Source organism: Phascolarctos cinereus, unplaced genomic scaffold (assembly GCF_003287225.1).
Source record: "Phascolarctos cinereus isolate Bilbo 61053 unplaced genomic scaffold, phaCin_HiC Scaffold_3;HRSCAF=262, whole genome shotgun sequence".
Classification (NCBI taxonomy): domain Eukaryota; kingdom Metazoa; phylum Chordata; class Mammalia; order Diprotodontia; family Phascolarctidae; genus Phascolarctos; species Phascolarctos cinereus.
The window spans coordinates 96,234,548-96,252,711 of NW_027555736.1; the positions used below are offsets into that span (position 1 = coordinate 96,234,548).

General features: G+C 36.2%; 1 protein-coding gene across 1 annotated transcript in view; it reads right to left on the minus strand.

The window, feature by feature from the left end:
• Window positions 1–1,575: 1,575 nt before the first annotated feature.
• The window catches only part of TDRD1 (tudor domain containing 1), a 71,925-nt gene continuing 55,336 nt past the window's right edge, over window positions 1,576–18,164 (minus strand). The window contains 6 exon segments of the mRNA XM_020988102.2: window positions 1,576–2,455; window positions 2,539–2,576; window positions 2,760–2,987; window positions 3,501–3,668; window positions 4,739–4,855; window positions 5,822–5,941. Coding sequence (XP_020843761.2) covers window positions 2,363–2,455; window positions 2,539–2,576; window positions 2,760–2,987; window positions 3,501–3,668; window positions 4,739–4,855; window positions 5,822–5,941 — 764 coding nt within the window. The 3' untranslated portion in view covers window positions 1,576–2,362.

Below are 18,164 nucleotides of genomic sequence, written 5' to 3' on the forward strand. Positions count from 1 at the left end.
CATTTTTACCACATATGGGGGAAAAAAAAGGAGGGTGGCTGAAGTGAGTTGTATGAAAGGAAAACAGTACAAAAAACTAGAGGTGAAAGAAAGCAGAATCCAGAATACAAGGATTCTTTATTTTCTCTCCTAAACAAGTCTAGACTCTACTGCTTAATTCCACTATATACTATTGCTAGCCATTTTTATTTCCCATTTTAAAGTGTTTGTTTCTTGTAATGACTACATTTCTGATAAAACAGAAAATCAGTAGCCTTTGTGTATACATTATACAATAGGCTCACTTATTATGGTTCTCAAATTGTTCATTTTTCCTCCATATTTTTAGCATAAATAAGCATACCTGAACAAAAATCAGTTTTGTTTAAGTGAAGCAGCTTATATAATTTGACAGATCTTCCATGTAGTTAGAAAATAATTCCATTATACCATCACTATGGCTGTATATCTGATATACAATAGAAGTTTCCACCTTTCCACATGATTAAACAAAAGAGAATACATTTTATATTGCTATGTATATTTACAGTAATAGTTCCACCAGTTGTGAGAGATGACAGCCAGGTTGCAGTACCACTTGTGTCCTAATCACCACAGCACTCTCTTGTTTTGGTCAATTATTTTACTGAAAAGGTTGAAACAAAAACGAAATATTTATAAAAGTTATTCTCAATTCAAGTACACATTATTAGTGAAATCCTTTATCACCCTCCACCCCAAAATGTAGAATATACCATGACACAAATTCACAAATTTCTTCAATGGTTAGAAAACATTCACAATACATTTTAAACCTATCAGTATATCCACTGAAGGTATGCTTTGGAAGGTTGAAAAAAAATAATGAATTGTATAGAAAGGAGAAAGTGTATTTGAGCAATCAAGTAAACATTTTTCATAACACAGCTTGGTTTCATGTCTGACATTCATCTCTTCTAAAAAAGTTATTCTAATATTGCATCCGGTGTGCAGATGAAATCCTAGATTCACTGAATAAGGAGGGATATTCTCCATTAAAGTCCCACTTCCTTGCTGTATCATGGCACAGAAGTGACCTGGATTCTTGAAAGTTATGTCAGCAAAGCACATGCTCTGGCACGTCCTACAACCAAGCTGGAAAGGCTTCCAGTTCAGGCCCTGTGATACAATGTCATCACCATGAGGACCAGCTACCTAAGTTCTGGAAGGCTCATCATCAGAAGACCAGCCACCAGGTGACGAGCTTTTTGGCCACAGCAACTCATGAAATCATCTACTTAACATGAAGGAGTTGAGTGATAGGTATACCCACACCGATGAAATCATAGCTCTTTTGATGTTCTGAAGAACAGTGCTCCATTACATAGATTTCTCGTTCATCTACCAGTCCTGTCAAAAGGCTGCCTTCAGGGATTAGCAAAACTGAAAATACACACCATTTTCCACCTAAATAGACTGTTCTTAAAACTTATTCTCACAACACCCCTGTGAGATAGGCACATTTTACAGATGAGAAGACTGAGGCACAGCAAAGTTAAATGACTTGCTTAAGTTTTACTGTGACTTAGTGGCAGAACAGTTATGTTCTTACCATACATATTCACATGGATCAACAGTATGTTCATGAAGCCGGCTTTTGATTTTTAATATGTGTTTGAATTACAAGTATGTAAACAAAGGATAAATTTTACAACTCTACAGAAATCAATATATATTTTTTAAAAACAGAAAACCCTTAAATTAAATTTGTGATCCTATGATCTTAAATAAAAAAATAAAAATTCCTAAAATACTATTTATCTTCCATTAGTGATCTACTAAATTGGTTTAGAATTTGGGCAAACAAAAATGATGTGAAACTCCCACCACACTATTCAACTAACATTTACTGAGTGCCTAGATTTGCAGATTTATTAAACCTGAGTCAACAAAGCTACAAATAAATTTGTTTTGATATGAAATATATTGCTACCTGTGTGCTTTTTAACTCTCACTATAAAAACATATATAAACATCTATGCAAAACTTTCCGTATACAAGTGAACTAAATGATGAGATTTCACTTTAAAATAGGCCTACGACTCATCTAAATTCACAAGGTGTACAATTCAAAAATTATTTTTCTAAACTAAGTTATAATTAAATAAATAAATTCTACCACAACCCCAGCTTCTCTTGTGTAGGATTCTCATCAGCAGTAGTAAATTGCAATAGATTATCATTGTATAAAAATTAAGATAACCTGAAACCAGATTCTAGGTAATTAGGTTTTGGAATAAAGTTATTCCAAAATGTTATTCAGTAAGATACATGCAAACAACATAATTCACTATGGTTTTACTCAGTAGGTACAAAAAAATAAGTCACATGTCATTTAACATACTTAACTTTTTAGCAACTTTTTCATTTCAGTAAATTTATCTTGATTTGTTGGGTTATTTAAAAGGAAGAGTAGTATCTGTTCATGTTTTTCCACCTATGGGTATAAAAGACAAAATTACATTCACTATTACTAAAAACTTACAAAGTTCTTTTTCATTTTAATGGGATTTAACTTACTTGTTTTTTTAACTCTATGCAGCCACAATTAGTCTGTCCTATAAGGAAACATAAAAACTATTAGCAAACCAATAAAATGTGCTATGATAACAAAAATAAAATACTCTGAACACAAACACATCTTCTACTTCAACTATTTCTATATTTAAAAAAAGTTGTGAGAGGTAATTTTACTAACAAATGAATCCAAAAGTACAATTTTAAGTTTGGGGGAAAATTACCTTTATTCAAAACACTTTGACTTTTAGTTGTGATGTACTTTGCCAGACCTTCCATCACTAGCTTATCAGCTATGTTAATAGTACCATTTTCGGAACGTTTTTCAACAGACACTGCATGGACATTCTTAATGATTCCTTTTACTGAAACCATGACATTCTGATTCAACATGAGTTTTTTTAAATGCTCTATTACTAATGGAGACCATTCCCCATCCAATTCCATTATTCCTAGAAAAAAATTAGTCATAATTAGTTGACAAAAAATTACAGTATTTCTACATTCTCTTATTCTGCAAGGCATGATCTTAATTATAAAAATGATAATATTTGGGTAATTTTCTGAATCTACTGATGAAGGTCAAAATAAATTCACATATTTTAGGTGGGTTTATAAAACTGCTTACATGTACTATTTTTCTAGGAAAGAGAATTTTAATAATAAATCTGGCTCCTCTCAAAAAAAAAAGTAGTCTATGTAGTATGAACCAGTCTAATCTCATCTAGTTGGATCTATAACAGGGATGTCAAAATATAATGGCCTTTATTTATATGTATTAAAAAAACCCACCTTATTAGTCTCATTCAAATTTTCACTAAATTTTCATTGACAAGTCAAGTACATTATTAAATACAGGCAGGTATATACCATATATAACATTAACACTTAGAAGACTGTAAGGTCAACAATGTAGTTCAAACTTACAAAACTTCACACTTGGAAAATAACTATTAAAACTTTACCTTCAAATGAACACCTAATTATTTGAAAAGGAAGTTCCAGGTAGCTGGTAGTGATTGGCTGAACCCGAGAAAAAGGCAAAGTTTCAATGTTTCCATAGTCAGCATAGAGTACTTTTACCTCAGATTCTGAGACCGTCAGGATGATAGCACGGTACCAATAATTGTCACCTGAAAGATGAGACCTCACATAAGAAATTACATTTAATGTTCTCTTCCCTTGAAAGCTGGCCAGTAATAATTTTAAATCACTCAAAAATTTTCAATCCACCCATATGAAGAAAGGAGAAATGCTACATATTTCCTCACTCCTAACTTGCCACTTGCTGTTTCATCCTCTGTTAGGTTACCAAATTTACAGCCTGCTATGTCAGACAATGGGAAGTTGAGCCAATAGAAATACAAAACTATTTGCCTGTCCTAAAGTTTGAGAGATTAGCCAATCTCTATGCTTCTCTCCAAATATATCTAGCTCAGAAGTTTAACGGTTACACTTTCATTTTATTCCAAATTGTTTATTTTCATTTTGAAAAAACAAATTTAAGCATAACAGTTCATGGGCTTCTATTGTTATCAAACCACTAGGGTTTTTTTAATCAGTACTTTATACAATAACTCAAAATACAGCAAACAAGCAATGCTGTAACTTAGAATGCACTAATCCACTCATTAAAAAAACAAGTATCACTTTGACTGTCATGCTTTTGACATAAACCTACATTTGAGACACCCAACACATCTGATCATGTAAATATGACTATTGGATTTGTTTATATATCTCTACACCTTTTCAATCTTTTTAAATAAAATCAACTACATTCCTTGTATGACATGTACCTTGTAATGACATGGAACATCCTTCACTGTTTACATGCACATTACATCTTCATATACAAATATGACATTTCTCAACTACCACAAGTAGGGCATGGACAAATTGTGTTTCTAGAAGGGTTGATGGGCTTGTACAGATCACCTTATGTCCTTGCCCAACTTCCAATTGTGACCAAAGGCACAGGTTTCTGCAACAGCTAGCCATAAAATAGACAAACACATTTTTCTATACACTAGAACCACACCCATGACCCTGGCCTTGTTGACAATCTTCTAAATAACCTAGCTTTAAGTGAACAGACACAGAATTCCCTTACCTTTAGAAGCTTAGCACTTAAAATATTTCAAATCTCTAGTTACATATGAAAAGAAACATATAGTTATTCCTTTAATGGAAAGATCCTTACTTGTAAATCTGGCACAGCACACATCTCCAATTCTTGGTTTAAAGAGTACTCTATTTTTCTGAGAGTTGCAATGTTCTGTTAATTTAACTGTCATCAAATTTAATTTTTCTTGGTCTGCTTAAAATATAAAAAGTTATTCTGTGAGCAGTTTTAGTTTGTACATACTGCATTTTAATAAAGATTAATAGGAACAGCAAGTTAATCCATCATTTCAAATGTATTTAGACAAATACATATGTACCCATGTGTATGTATGTTGTCCTTTGTAGTTTAAAAAAAGAAAGATAATTATTCTTATTTTGACTTCTGTTACTTGCAGGGCTGTCAGAAGTGCTGGTTCCTAATTTTTTTGTTACAGTTCTCTATATATAGTTAACTTCAATACTAGTTAAGAAGTCAGTATAAAGCAGGTTTTAGCTTTCATCATGTTTCTAAACATAAATTTTTTTTTTAAAAATAAGACCTTATTTGAGGCCTAATTTACAACATTTTAAAAGCAACTCCATCCAACCTGAATTTGTCTGTTGTTAATTTATTATCTCATAATAAAATACTCAAGTTTTCCAAATATAAATTTCCAAGCAAAAAGCAGAAAGATATGAGTAGTAGTAAAACTGTCATGGCTAAATTAGAAAACACTGGCTTTGAACACCTAGATACAATAAAACCTCGATTAATCAGAATTCTTAGACAAATGTCTTTTGATCAATCAGAAAATCCTTTCCATTTCAACCTTAATTGCTGAAAATATTTTTGAGATATGCACCTCCCTTTCTTAGCACACTGAACATAATTTAAAGTTTCTTTCATGAATTGGACTTTCTGAACATTATTACTATACAATATCATAAATATACTACACCGAAACTTAATGTGTTGACCCAGATACAACCAGAAGAGTTTGTTTTGCTCCATTCTGTAAACTAAATTACTGACAGGTGAATCACAGGCAAATTTCTCTCCTAAATATCCAGGGCACAGCAAAATTATAAGTAAGGAATACAAAATAACTCAGATTTCTGTGTATGTGTAAAATTTTAAGCAAATTTTCAGAAATACTAGGCATCAAAATTTATTTCTTACCTCTACTCTCAATTGGTAATGCATAAAACAAGCTTGGGCTTATTATCTCTAGTATGCAAGCTGGTATAATTTCATCAACTGGAAATTCTATTGTCTTCCACTGCTCAGGAGAAGAGGTAGCTAATAGGATACAAAATGTAGTTCCTGAATTAAATCTATATAAAATGGGAATAAGAATGCAATTCATCCAAGTGCAGTTATTAAGTGCTTAATGACAAACATTTTGGTAAAATACTGACAATACAAAGAATACAAAACTAAAACAGACTCTTCCCTTAAGGAGTTATGTTCTAGTGAGGGAGATAACATGTACATTAAAAGCTACATGGAATACTATCTGCCTCTAGATTGAGAGCTAACAGACTCAGTGAAGACTGAAGCATATTTCCTTTGCTTCTCTGGGGGTATGGGGGAGAGATGTGACTAATGCTGGAATTTATTTTGCCTGACTATACGTATTTGTAATGGGTTTTATTTTTCTTGTCTGCTGAAATAGGTGGGGAAGGGAGAGAAAAGAGGGAGAGAATTTGAAATTGAAAACTGAATAAAAAATATTATATAGAAGATATAGACAAAATAAGTACAAAGTAACAGAAAGGAAGACAATAGCATATAAAGGGGCTAGGAAAGACTTTCTTGGAAAAAAAAAAGACTTTCTGCAGAAAGTGGTATTTAGCTGAGCCTTGAAGAAAGTCAGGGATTCTAAGAAGTAGAGGTGAGAAAAGAGAATTCAGACATGGGGTTAGTCAGTGCAAAGGCATGGATATAGAAGACAGAGCACCTGTGTGAGAAACAGCAAGCAGGGCAGAATGGCTGGAATGTAGAATTCATGGAGATGAACTAGCTTGAGTGGGGAGGGCTGAAAGAAGTGATAATGAGTTCATTTTGGGACATGTTCGTAGATCCCTACATGACGTCCAGTCAAAATATCCAATGGAGCCCTTCTCCTTGGCCAAGGCAAAATCCTCTACGCTGAATAAGGGATTCCATTCTATTCCATTTCTCTAATAGATCGACCTTTTCTATCATCCCCCATTCTCTCACATATCTTTAGTCTTTCCCAGTCTCCTGGATGTTTCCCTATGGCTTACAGACATACCTATGTCTCCCTCATCCTTAAAAAAACTCTCACTTGATTCATCCACTTCCAGTAGTTATCATCCTCTACCTCTCCTTTCTTTCGTGGCTAAATTCCTAGACAAGTTGATATACAATAAATGTCTCCATTTTCTTTCCTCTCATTCTCTTAACTCTTTGCAGTCTGGCTCCTGACCTTACCATCCAACTTAAACTTTTTTTCTCCAAAGTTAACAATGAAGTATTAATTGTAAAATCTAGTGGCCTTTTCTCAATCCCTATTTTTCTTGACCTCTTTGTAACCTGTGACACTGTCAATCTCCTTCATTTACTTGATACTCTATTTTCTCTAGGTTTTTGTGACACTACTCTCTTCTGGTTCTCCTTTTGTCTGACATCTCTTTCTTGGTCTCCTTTTGCTTCATCTTTATCCAAGTGATGATGACTAATGTTCCCCTCAAGGTTCTGTCTTGGGCCCTCTTCTCCCTCTATATTATTTCACTTGGTAATCTCATCAGCTCCTATAATTCAAATCATCTCTATAAAGATGATTCTCAGGTCTATTTCTCTTAACCCCTCTCTTGACCTTCAGTATCACATCTCCAATTGCTCACTAGATATCTCAAACGGGATGTCCCATAGACACCTTAAACTCAACATGTCTAAAACAGAATGTGTTATCTTACCCCCAAAAGAGTTCCTTCATCTTAACTTTTACTATTACTGTCAAAGGTACCACTAGCCTAATGATCACCTAAGCTGGAACCCATCCTAAACTCCTTTTTCTTTTACCCACCATATCCAATCAGTTGCCACATCCTATTGTTTCTGCCTCTGACACTTCTACCAGCCTGGTGAAGACCCTCTTCATCCCATGCCCAGAATAGTACAATAGTCTTTGGGTCAGTCTCCCTGTCTCAACTCTTTCCTTGGCTGTCAGACTGATGTCCCTAAAGCACAAGTCTCACTGTTCCCCCTTTGCCTCCATTCAATAAACTCTAGTGGTTCCCTATCGCCTCTGTGAAGATAAAATCCTGTATTTGGTTTTTAAAGCCCACTGTAATCGAAGCTCTTCCCACCTTTCCAGTCTTCTTATATGTTACTCCCACACCTCTGGTATCATGTGGTCCAATAATACTAGCCTCTTTGCTTTTCTTCATATACTCAATCCATCTCCCAACTTTAGCCTGGAATTCTCTCTCTGTTCATTTCTGCCTCCTAGCTTCCCTGGCTAAACTCCTACCTAAGAATAAGAACACTTTCTTAGTCATTCTTAATCTTAGCGCCTTTGCTCCAAGATCATCTCCAACACATCCTTTACATATCCTACTTATACATTAGCTGTTTGCATGCTGCCTCCCCTATTAGACTTGAGAACAAGGGCTGGGTTGCTTTTTTTTTTTTTAACCTTTCTTTTTCTTTTTTTTTTTGGGCAATTGGGGTTAAGTGACTTGCCCAGGGTCACACATGCTAGTAAGTGTCAATGTTTGGTCTGACCCTGCATTTGAACTCAGGTCCTCCTGATTTCAGGGCTGGTGCTCTATCCACTGCACCACCTAGCTGCTCCTTTTAACCTTTCTTTTGTATTCCAGTGCTTAGCACAAGGCCTGGCAAATAGTAGGTGCTTAATAAATGCTTGCTGACTGATTGGAGGGCTGGATATCTAGATCTGGGATGATGATTAAACCCAAGGAAGCTGATGAGATAATCAAATGAGAATATACAGACAAAGAGAAGAAGGCCTAGGACACAGCCTTCAGCCCACAGCTAGCAGAGGTGACAGGGGTGAAAATGTAGCAAGTAAGAAGAATGAGAAGTGGTCTGACAGACATAGGAGGAGAACTAAGAGAGCTTAATGTCACAAAAAACCTGAAAGGAGAAATGATCAACATTATAAAATGCTGTCAAGAAGGATGAGGTTTTAAAAAGACCATAAGGAGGGCAGCTAGGTGGTGCAGTGGATAGAGCACCGGCCCTAAAGTCAGGAGGACCTGAGTTCAAATCTGGCCTCAGATCAAACACGTGACACTAACTGTGTGGCCCTGGGCAAGTCACTTAACCCCAACTGCCTAAAAAAAAAAAAGACCATAAAATTTGGTAATTAAGAAGAATTCATTGGTAACTGGAGGTTTCAGATGAACGGAAGATCAGAAGCCATATTGTAGACAGTTTAAAAGTGAATGAAGGGGCGGCTAGGTGGCATAGTTGATAGAGCACCAGCCCTGGATTCAGGAGGACCTGAGTTCAAATTCAGCCTCAGACATATAACACTTACTAGCTGTGTGATCCTGGGCAAGTCACTCAACCCCACTGCCTAGCCCCCCCCCACCAAAAAAAAGTAAATGAGAGAAGTAGTGATGGAACTCACTACTTCTAGCAAATGCCTTTCTTAATATTAGATGATTACCTTGTGGTGATGGTAAAGTCTAATGAGCATAAAAAAATTCATTATTCAAATACCACAAGAATCATACAGTTTTTAGCTCGTGATTCTGAAGGCCTGGGTCGCCATTATAAATACCAATTACTGCTATTTCGTACAGTTAAAAAAAAAGTTCTGGTTATCTGAGCATTTTGGTTTTCCATATAAACAGAAATTTACCATATTAGTATTTGCTAATCCTATTCATGGCATGAAAAATATATTGTATTTGGTTGGTACCTTCAAGCTTTTGGACCTTTATACATTGAAAATTTTAATTCAGTTTAAAACACTTTAGTTTTTCAAAAACAGAATTTAGGAAATTTAATTCTTAACCTCCATAATTCAATGTCATGTTTTAGCAAACAGGTGATTCTAGGTTCTCAAAGATTATTCAGCAGAACACAACCAGGCAGATTCTACTATGCTGAAAAGGCTTTGCATTCTGTCCCAGTAACAGACTATTTCTATTGTAACTAAAGTCTACTCCAACACTCTCTAACTGCTAAAGCCTCCCATTCACCAACCCTCCATTTGTATTTCTTGTATCTCTTTTGCATATATGCATGTCTACCCCATCAAACTATAAGCTCCTGAGGACAGGAGTTGTTTCATTTTTATCTTTCTGTTCTCAGCACCCAGCACAGTGTTTTGCAGATTGTCATAGTAAGACAGCAAATATTACAGAGACAGAGTATACGAGATTGAGTAAGGGAAAGTAAGAAACATACACATGTAAGGAGCCTCTTCTGTAAAATTATAGGTGTGTGTAGCGTTATAATCTTATAAGGCTCACGAAGAAGGTAAATATAATAAGATAATGTATTTCTTTTTTTTTTTTTTAAAGGAACCAACCACAGGCAAAGCTACCCAGTCCTAAGCAATTGGCCTACCCAGAAGTTCCAAAGTGTAGTCTGAGAAGAATGAAGTAGAGATAATATTTCAAAAAAAAAGTATAACAGGGCAGAAATAACACAGTCGGATCATACCAATTCCTTCTCCAAATATTTGTACTTTCTATGAGGCCCAAGAGATGTGCCCTCTGGAGCAGTAGAGTAAAACACAAATAGAAATGAATCCCTGTGGGTCATATGTTGACTTAGAAAACCACAGATTAACATTATCTATGTTCTATTGTATTTTTACTTATTTTGATAAACATTTTTAAATTACAACTTGATTTGGTTCAGAGTTTGACACTGCTGCTCTGGAGAATATGAACAGGTAGACCTTGGGTCATCACAAGTAACCATGGCCCACCCTCATTAGGATAAGTCAACTATAGGACTTATATTCTTGCAGAGACATACTAGGCTATGTGTAATATTATTTCTGTGCTTTCCATTCAGTTTATATGGAAAACCAAAATGCTCAGAAAAAAAAAAGAATTTAGCTATGGTGTAGATCTCAAAAGTAATAATGATTACCCTATTCACCTTAGTGGAGGCAGTGCTTATCACAGCCTAGATGCTATTAATAAGACTATTTTAAAACAAAATGGTAACCTTGGTGGACTTACTACATTTGAGATGAGGTCAAGCATTTATTAGCTGCCTACATGCCAGACAATAATGCCTTGTGCAGTGACTAGAAAGAACTAGGACTGTGTGTGTGTGGGAAAGGGTGTGGGGAGGGAGGGAAGGGGAGAGAGAGAAACCAACAATCATTAACCATCACAAACAAACAAAAAGAATAGGAAAGAGAACTATAAAAGAAATTATGATTGGCTCCCACATACAATGGTTTACATGCACACTCGAAGGAAGTAGAGATAATACCTCAGAAAAAAAGTATAAAAGGACAGAAATAGCACAGTTGGATTGTACTCCTTTTTCCAAGTGCTTATGGTTTTACATCAGGCCCAGGACATACATGTATATGTATGTGTGTGTGTGTGTGTGTATGTGTGTATGTATGTGTGTGTGTATACATACAGAATATCTATAGATCTATAGATATTGACTGGTAAACTTAAGCAAGTATTAACAAATTCCTTTATTGTTTTATTCCTTCTATACCTTCCCCTTCCTTTCCCTCCATACAACTTTTCTGAAATCATGCTTGAGGCTATCATTTTTGAGGTAACAAAGAGTTGAAAGCAAACAGGATCCAAACAATTGTTTAGGCTGGAGAATGCTGATTGGGGGCATAAGCCAATCAGGTCCACTTAGGAGGTACCACTCTACCCAACACCCTCTAACAATGATCAACAGGATGAGGATAAGGTGCTGAAAGAGATTAACTCCAGGAAAACTCAAAGGAAAGGTCAAGATTCTCAACATTTGAGCCCTCATCATTCATATTCCAAAGGGTTTGGATCTTGAATGGTTCTCTAAAAAGACTTGAAGAGAGAGCTCACTTAATCTACCTACATTTTAAAAAGTCATGTCAGAAGACAAAAGCAAGAGGATAATTACAAAAGTATGGCATAATCCCACTGGAATGTTAGTATTGTTACAGCTTAGAATTAGCTGAGGCTGGTGAGGAAGTTATGGACAATAAAAAGTGATATTGTTTTTTTAAAGCTACATTGAGGGCAAAAGGAGGGATGGGACTGCTTATGGGGTAGAAGGGATGATGACTAATAAATAAAACTTATTTGATTTCTTTTCTCCAAGAAGGAAGACCTTTGGCCTGGAAAGAGTATATCTAATAGGGAGCAATGTCCAAGGTAAACAGAGATGATAATAATAAAGCACTTAACTGCCCTTGATGAGTTTAAATCCTTACCCTAGATGTTCTACATCTTAAGGAACTGAAAGAACTAGAGAATTACAACAGTACCCCAGAATGAAGGTACTAAAGAGTAAGCAGAGGCATCATCTTTGTTGAACCATATAGTTGCTATCTAAAAGATCATGGAGGTCTGTGAGATTGGAAAAGGGCAAATATCTTGATTGTTAAAAAAAGATAATGGAATGGACTCTACAACCTAAAGCCAATGAGTCTGATTTCAATTTCAGGAACAATTCTAGAATGTATTACTAAATAGGCTTCCCCTGCAGAGGGCAACACCATCTTCCCAGTCCCATAGACTTGATACTTAGGTGTCATCCTCAACTCCTCATTATGTCTCACCTTCATATCCACTCTGTTGCCAAAACCCATCATTTCACCTTTGCAACATCTCTTGAATATGAGATTCAAACCCATTCTCTCTCTTCTGATATTACCACAACTCTGGGGCAGGCCCTCATCATCTCATGCTTGGACTACTGAAATAGCCTGCTGGTAGGTCTGCCTGCCTCAACTTTGTCCATATTCCAATCCATCCTCCATTCAGTCACCAAAGTGATTTTCCTAAAATGCAAGTCTGATCATGTCACTCCTTCTCCTCATTCAATAAACTACAATGGCTCTCTATAACGTCCAGGATCAACCACAAAATCCTTTGTTTAGCATTTGAAGCCCTTTGTAACCTAGTCACCTTTTACCCTTCCAATTTTCTCATACCTTATTCCCCAGCACTACTCTTTGATCCAGTGACACTGGCCTTCTGGCTGTTCCATAAACAAGACACTTCATCTCTTGGCATTTTCTCTTGCTGTCCCCCCATCCCTGGAATGCTGTCTCCCTCCTCACCTCTGCCTATTGGCTTCCCTAGCTTCCTTTAATCTCCAACTAAAATCTTATTTTCTACAGAGAGTTGTTCTCAATGCCTCTTAATCTCAGTGCCTTCCCTCTTTAACCATTTCCTATTTATCCTGTATACAGTTTGTTTGTACATATTTATTGTACATATTGTTTATATATAATGTCTTCCCCATTAGACTGTGAGCTCTTTGAGCTCAGGGATTATCTTTTGCTTCTTTTTGTATTTACAACACTTAGAACAGTACCTGGCACTCAGCTGGCACTTATCAAATACTTATCAAACTGACCAGGCAATGAGTGATCATATAAACAAGGATCTCAGCCAGCTTGTCTTCATCAAGCATAGGCAGTGTCAGACTAAATCTTTTTTAACAAGGTTACTAGACAAAGTAGAATGCTACAAGTGTAGTTTGTCTAGATTTAGCAAAGCTTTTGGGTTTTTTTTGGTTAGGCAGTGGGGTTAAGTGACTTGCCCAGGGTCACACAGCTAGTGTTACGTGTCTGAGGCCGGATTTGAACTCAGCTTCTCCTGAATCCAGGGCCGGTGCTCTATCCACTGCGTCTCCCAGCTGCCCCCTAGCAAAACTTTTAAGAAAAGTTCTGTAGTGCTGTTCTTGTCCAATAAGTGGAGAGATGTAGACTAGATAACACAATTAGATGGATTCAAAAAGCTCCAAGAAGAGTCATTAATGACTCAGTGTCAATTTGGAATAAGGTCTCTCATAGAAAGTCTTAGGAAATCAGTGATTGGTCTTATGCTATTTAACATTTTTAAATGTGTTTTGGATAAAGGTATACTATACCTATCACGTTTATCACATCTACAAGTGAGCCAAAGCTAGTAAGGAGAGCTAATCCATACTAGGTTGAGCAGTGATATTCAAAAACACTTTGACAGGCTAGAGGACTGGGATAAATTAAGCCAAAAATCAGTAAAGCCAAATAAAAATATAATTAAGATTTTTTAAAAATCAACATCACAAGTACAAATTGGGAGAAGCATGACTTTACAGAACTTCATCTAGAAAAAGATCTGGGAATTTCAGTTGATATCAAGTTCAACATGTATCAAACATTCTGACATGGCTGTTAAGAAAACTAATGTCACCTTTGGCTGTAGTAAGAGAGACATGACATGCTGAGTAAGTGTTAGTCTCACTGTATCCTACTCAGAGATGTCCATGCCCATAGTGTTATGTTCAGTTCTGGGCATATTTTAAAAAGGACATTAATATGCTAGGGAGTATCTAGAAAAAGACAACTGAAATAATGAAAGGCTACAAGTTCATTAAATATCAAGATTAAGGGAACTGGAGGATAAGACTGGGGTGGGGGTTAGGGGGAATAAAGGTGCCAACTTCAAGTATCTGAAAAGCTGACATGGAGAAAAGGTATTGGGATACTTTGGCTTGGCCCCAGAAGGTAGACTTACCAAGAGCAATGGGTATAAATTGACAAGAGGCAAATTTAGATTTGTCATAAGGAGAAAAAACTTCCCAACATACTGAGTCCTGACAAGGAAATCTTAGAAAAAGCCAGAGTTGAGCTATTTTTCTAACCCATAGTGTGAGAGAATGAGGTTTGTGGACACTAGAGACAGGGCACATAGCACTCCCAGAGCCCGGGGAAAGACTGTGCATCAGGGCAAGAAGAAGTCCCAGACTCATACTGGGGCAGGATCAAGTGACAAATGACAACCCTGTACACTCACTACTTGGTTCCAGGTATAGGTCAGGGGTGGACCTATACCTAGGAGTGGCATTCTGCAGTCAGAAGTAGTAGCAGGCCCTAGCTCAGCAGCAAGCAGGAGTGGTGAGGATCAGGCCTCAGGAGCAGAGTGGAATCTCTGTTCAGCTCCTAGCCCCACCTGAAGCCTGAAGTTGAAAAGGCAGGGCAAGAATCCCAGACCCAAGGGGAGATTGCAGTTCTGTCACTCTGAACCATTAAAGTTTCCTAGCTAGTTGACAGCTCAGCATCAGTTTACTGTTGCTGATATCCAAACCCAGGTTAGAAACTTGCAGAACTTAGACCAAGGGGTTATCAATTAAAATGCTTTGGATCAGATCACTTTGGGAGTACCAAAAGCTTGCAGATCCCCAGCATGAGCTGGCCCTGGCATCTAGAATAACACAGCATTCAATACCTCAAGAAAGCAGCTAGAAGACTAATGCTGACCTTCCCTCTAGAAGTATGCAAAACCCAGCACTAACAAAATAGGCTAGAAGAATGAGCAGACAAAAAAAGAATCCCATCATATTACAGTAGTATCAAGGATGCTCAAGACACAAACCCAGAAGAAGAGAATAACTCCCAAAACATCTACAAGCAACATTTAAAAACCAAAAACAAACAAAAAAACCCAAGCCATCTACTAGAACTTCTATAAGAGATCAAACAAGAATTAAAATGAAAAGAGACTACCTAAATTAATTTACTTATTCAATGCTATACCAATCAAACTACCAAAAAATTATTTTATAGAGCTAGAAAAATAATAACAAAATTCATCTGGAAGAACAAAAGGTCCAGAATATCAAAGGGATTAATGAAAAAGAATTACAAGGGAAGGTGGTCTAGCCATAGATCTCAAATTGTATTATAAAGCAGCAATCATCACAATTACTTGGTACTGGCTAGGAAATAGGAGTAGTAGATCAATGGAATAGATTAGATACACAAGACACAGTAGTCAACGACTATAGTAATCTACTGTTTGATAAACCCAAAAAATCCAGTTTCTGGGATAAGAACTCACTTTTTGACAAAAGCTGTTGGGAAAACTGGAAAATAGTATGGCAGAAACTAGGCACAGATCAACATAAAGTCAAAATGGGAACACGATTTAGATATAAAGGCTGATACTATAAGGAAACTGGGGAAACAAGGAATAGTTTACCTGTCAGATTTATGGAGAATGGAAGAATTTATGAACAAACAAGAGAGAACATTATGAAATGCAAAATGGATAATTTTGATTACATTAAATTGCAAAGTTTTTACACAAACAAAACTAATGCAACCAAGATTAGGAGGGAAGCAGAAAACTGGGAAAGAATTTTTACAACCAGTGTCTCTGATAAGGGTCTCATTTCTAAAATATATAGAGAAGTCAAATTTGTAAGTATACAAGTCATTCCTCAATTGATAAATGGTCAAAGGATATGAACAGGCAGTTTTTCAGATGAAGAAATTAAAGCTATCTATAGTCATATGAAAAAATTGCTCAAAATCACTATTGATTAGAAAAGTGTAAATCAAAACAGCTCTGAGGTACCACATCACACCTATCAGATTGGCTAACATGACAAAACAGGAAAATGATAAATGTTGGAGAAGATGCGGGAAAACTGGAACTTTAATGCATCTGCTGGTGGAGTTGTGAACTGATCCAACCACTCTGGAGAGCAATTTGGAACTCTGCCTAAAAGGCTATAAAACTGTGCATACCCTTTGACCCAGCAATTCCACTTCTAGGGCTATATCCCAAAGAGATCATAGAAATGGGAAAAGAACCCATGTGTACAAAAATATTTGCAGCAGCTTTCTGTGGTGGCAAAGAATTGGAAACTGAGGGGATGCCCAACAGTTGGGGAATGGCTGAACAAGTTGTGATATATGAATACTACTGTGCATTAAGAAATGATGAGTAGGCAGACTTCAGGAAAACCTGGAAAAACTCATATGAACTGATGCCGAGTGAAGTGAACAGAACCAGCAGAACAGTGTACACAGTAACAGCCACACTGTGCAATGACTAACTTTGACAGACTCAACTCTTCTTAGCAATGCAAGGATTTAAGACAAGTCCAAAAGACTCATGATGGAAAATACTATCCACATCCAGAAAAAGAACTATAGAATCTGAATGCAAATGGAAGCATATTATTTGCTCTCTTTTTTTTTTGTTCTTTCTCATGGCTTCTCCCATTGGTTCTAATTCTTCTTTACAACATGACTAATGTGAAAATAGGTTTAATATGAATGTATATGTTGAGCCTATATCAATTTACATGCCATCTTATGGTGAGGGGAGAGATGGGGAGAAAATCTGAAATTCAAAATCTTATGGAAAAAAATTAAAAATAAAAAAAATCTTATGGAAGTGAATGTTGACACTAAAAATAAATAAATAAGTGTATTTTTAAAATGAAAGGAGAACACTGGAAGAAGTTATGGTATATAAGTGTAATTGAATGTTATTGGTGCTGTAAGCAATGATCAAAGGAATGATTTCAGAGAAACTTGGGAAGACTTATTTATATAAGCTGATGCAGAGTAAAACTGAACAGTACCAAAAACAGTTTATACAATGATAATAATATGGTAAAAATATACAACTATGAAAGCCTTAGGAATTCTGATCAGTATAACGACCAACCACAATTCCAGAGGACAAATGATGAAACATGCTTCACACTTTCTGATAGAGAGGTGAAGGACTCAGCACAAAATAAGATTTTTTTTTTTGATATGACCAACATGGGCATTTGTTTTGCTTCACTATACATAGTTGTAATAGGGACTTTTTCCCCTTTCTCAATGCAGGCTGAGAAGAGAAGGTGGTTAGAGTAGAAAGGCAGATTTTTGCTCTTTGAAAAAAAAAATGAAATCTTATTTTGTGGGTTTTCAAAAGGGAAAAAGAAGGGAGGACAAAAGGAATAAACTAGTGTATAAAAGAGGAAGAAAGAAGTGGAACCTGATATCATAATTGGGATGCATGAGAAAAAGGAATTTATGAATTGGAAAAATGAGGACTGAGCAGACTCAAGACTTTGGTGTAGAAAATATTAATGGGGCAGCTAGGTGGTGCAGTGGATAGAGCACTGCTGCTGGAGTCAGGAGAACCTGAGTTCAAATCTGGCCTCAGACACATAGTACTCACTAGCTGTGTGACCCTGGGCAAGTCACTTAATCCCAACTGCCTAACAAAAAAAAGAAAAGAAAAGAAAATACATTAACAGGGAAACATGTCAGGAAAGGCATGGAAGGTGTTGAGAGGGAGAATGATACCAGAAAGTTACAGGCAAAACAAATATCTTGATCCCAAAGGGAGAATTAAAAGGAAGAAGAAAAAGCAAAGAACTGGAAATCAATAGAATACCTATTAATTAGGGAATGGCTGAACAAACTGTGGTATATGAATGTAATGGAATATTACAGCACTGTAAGAAACAATGAAAGTGATGGTTTCTGAGAAACCTGGACTTGTATGAACTGATACTAAGTGAAGTGAGCAGAACCAGGAGAACA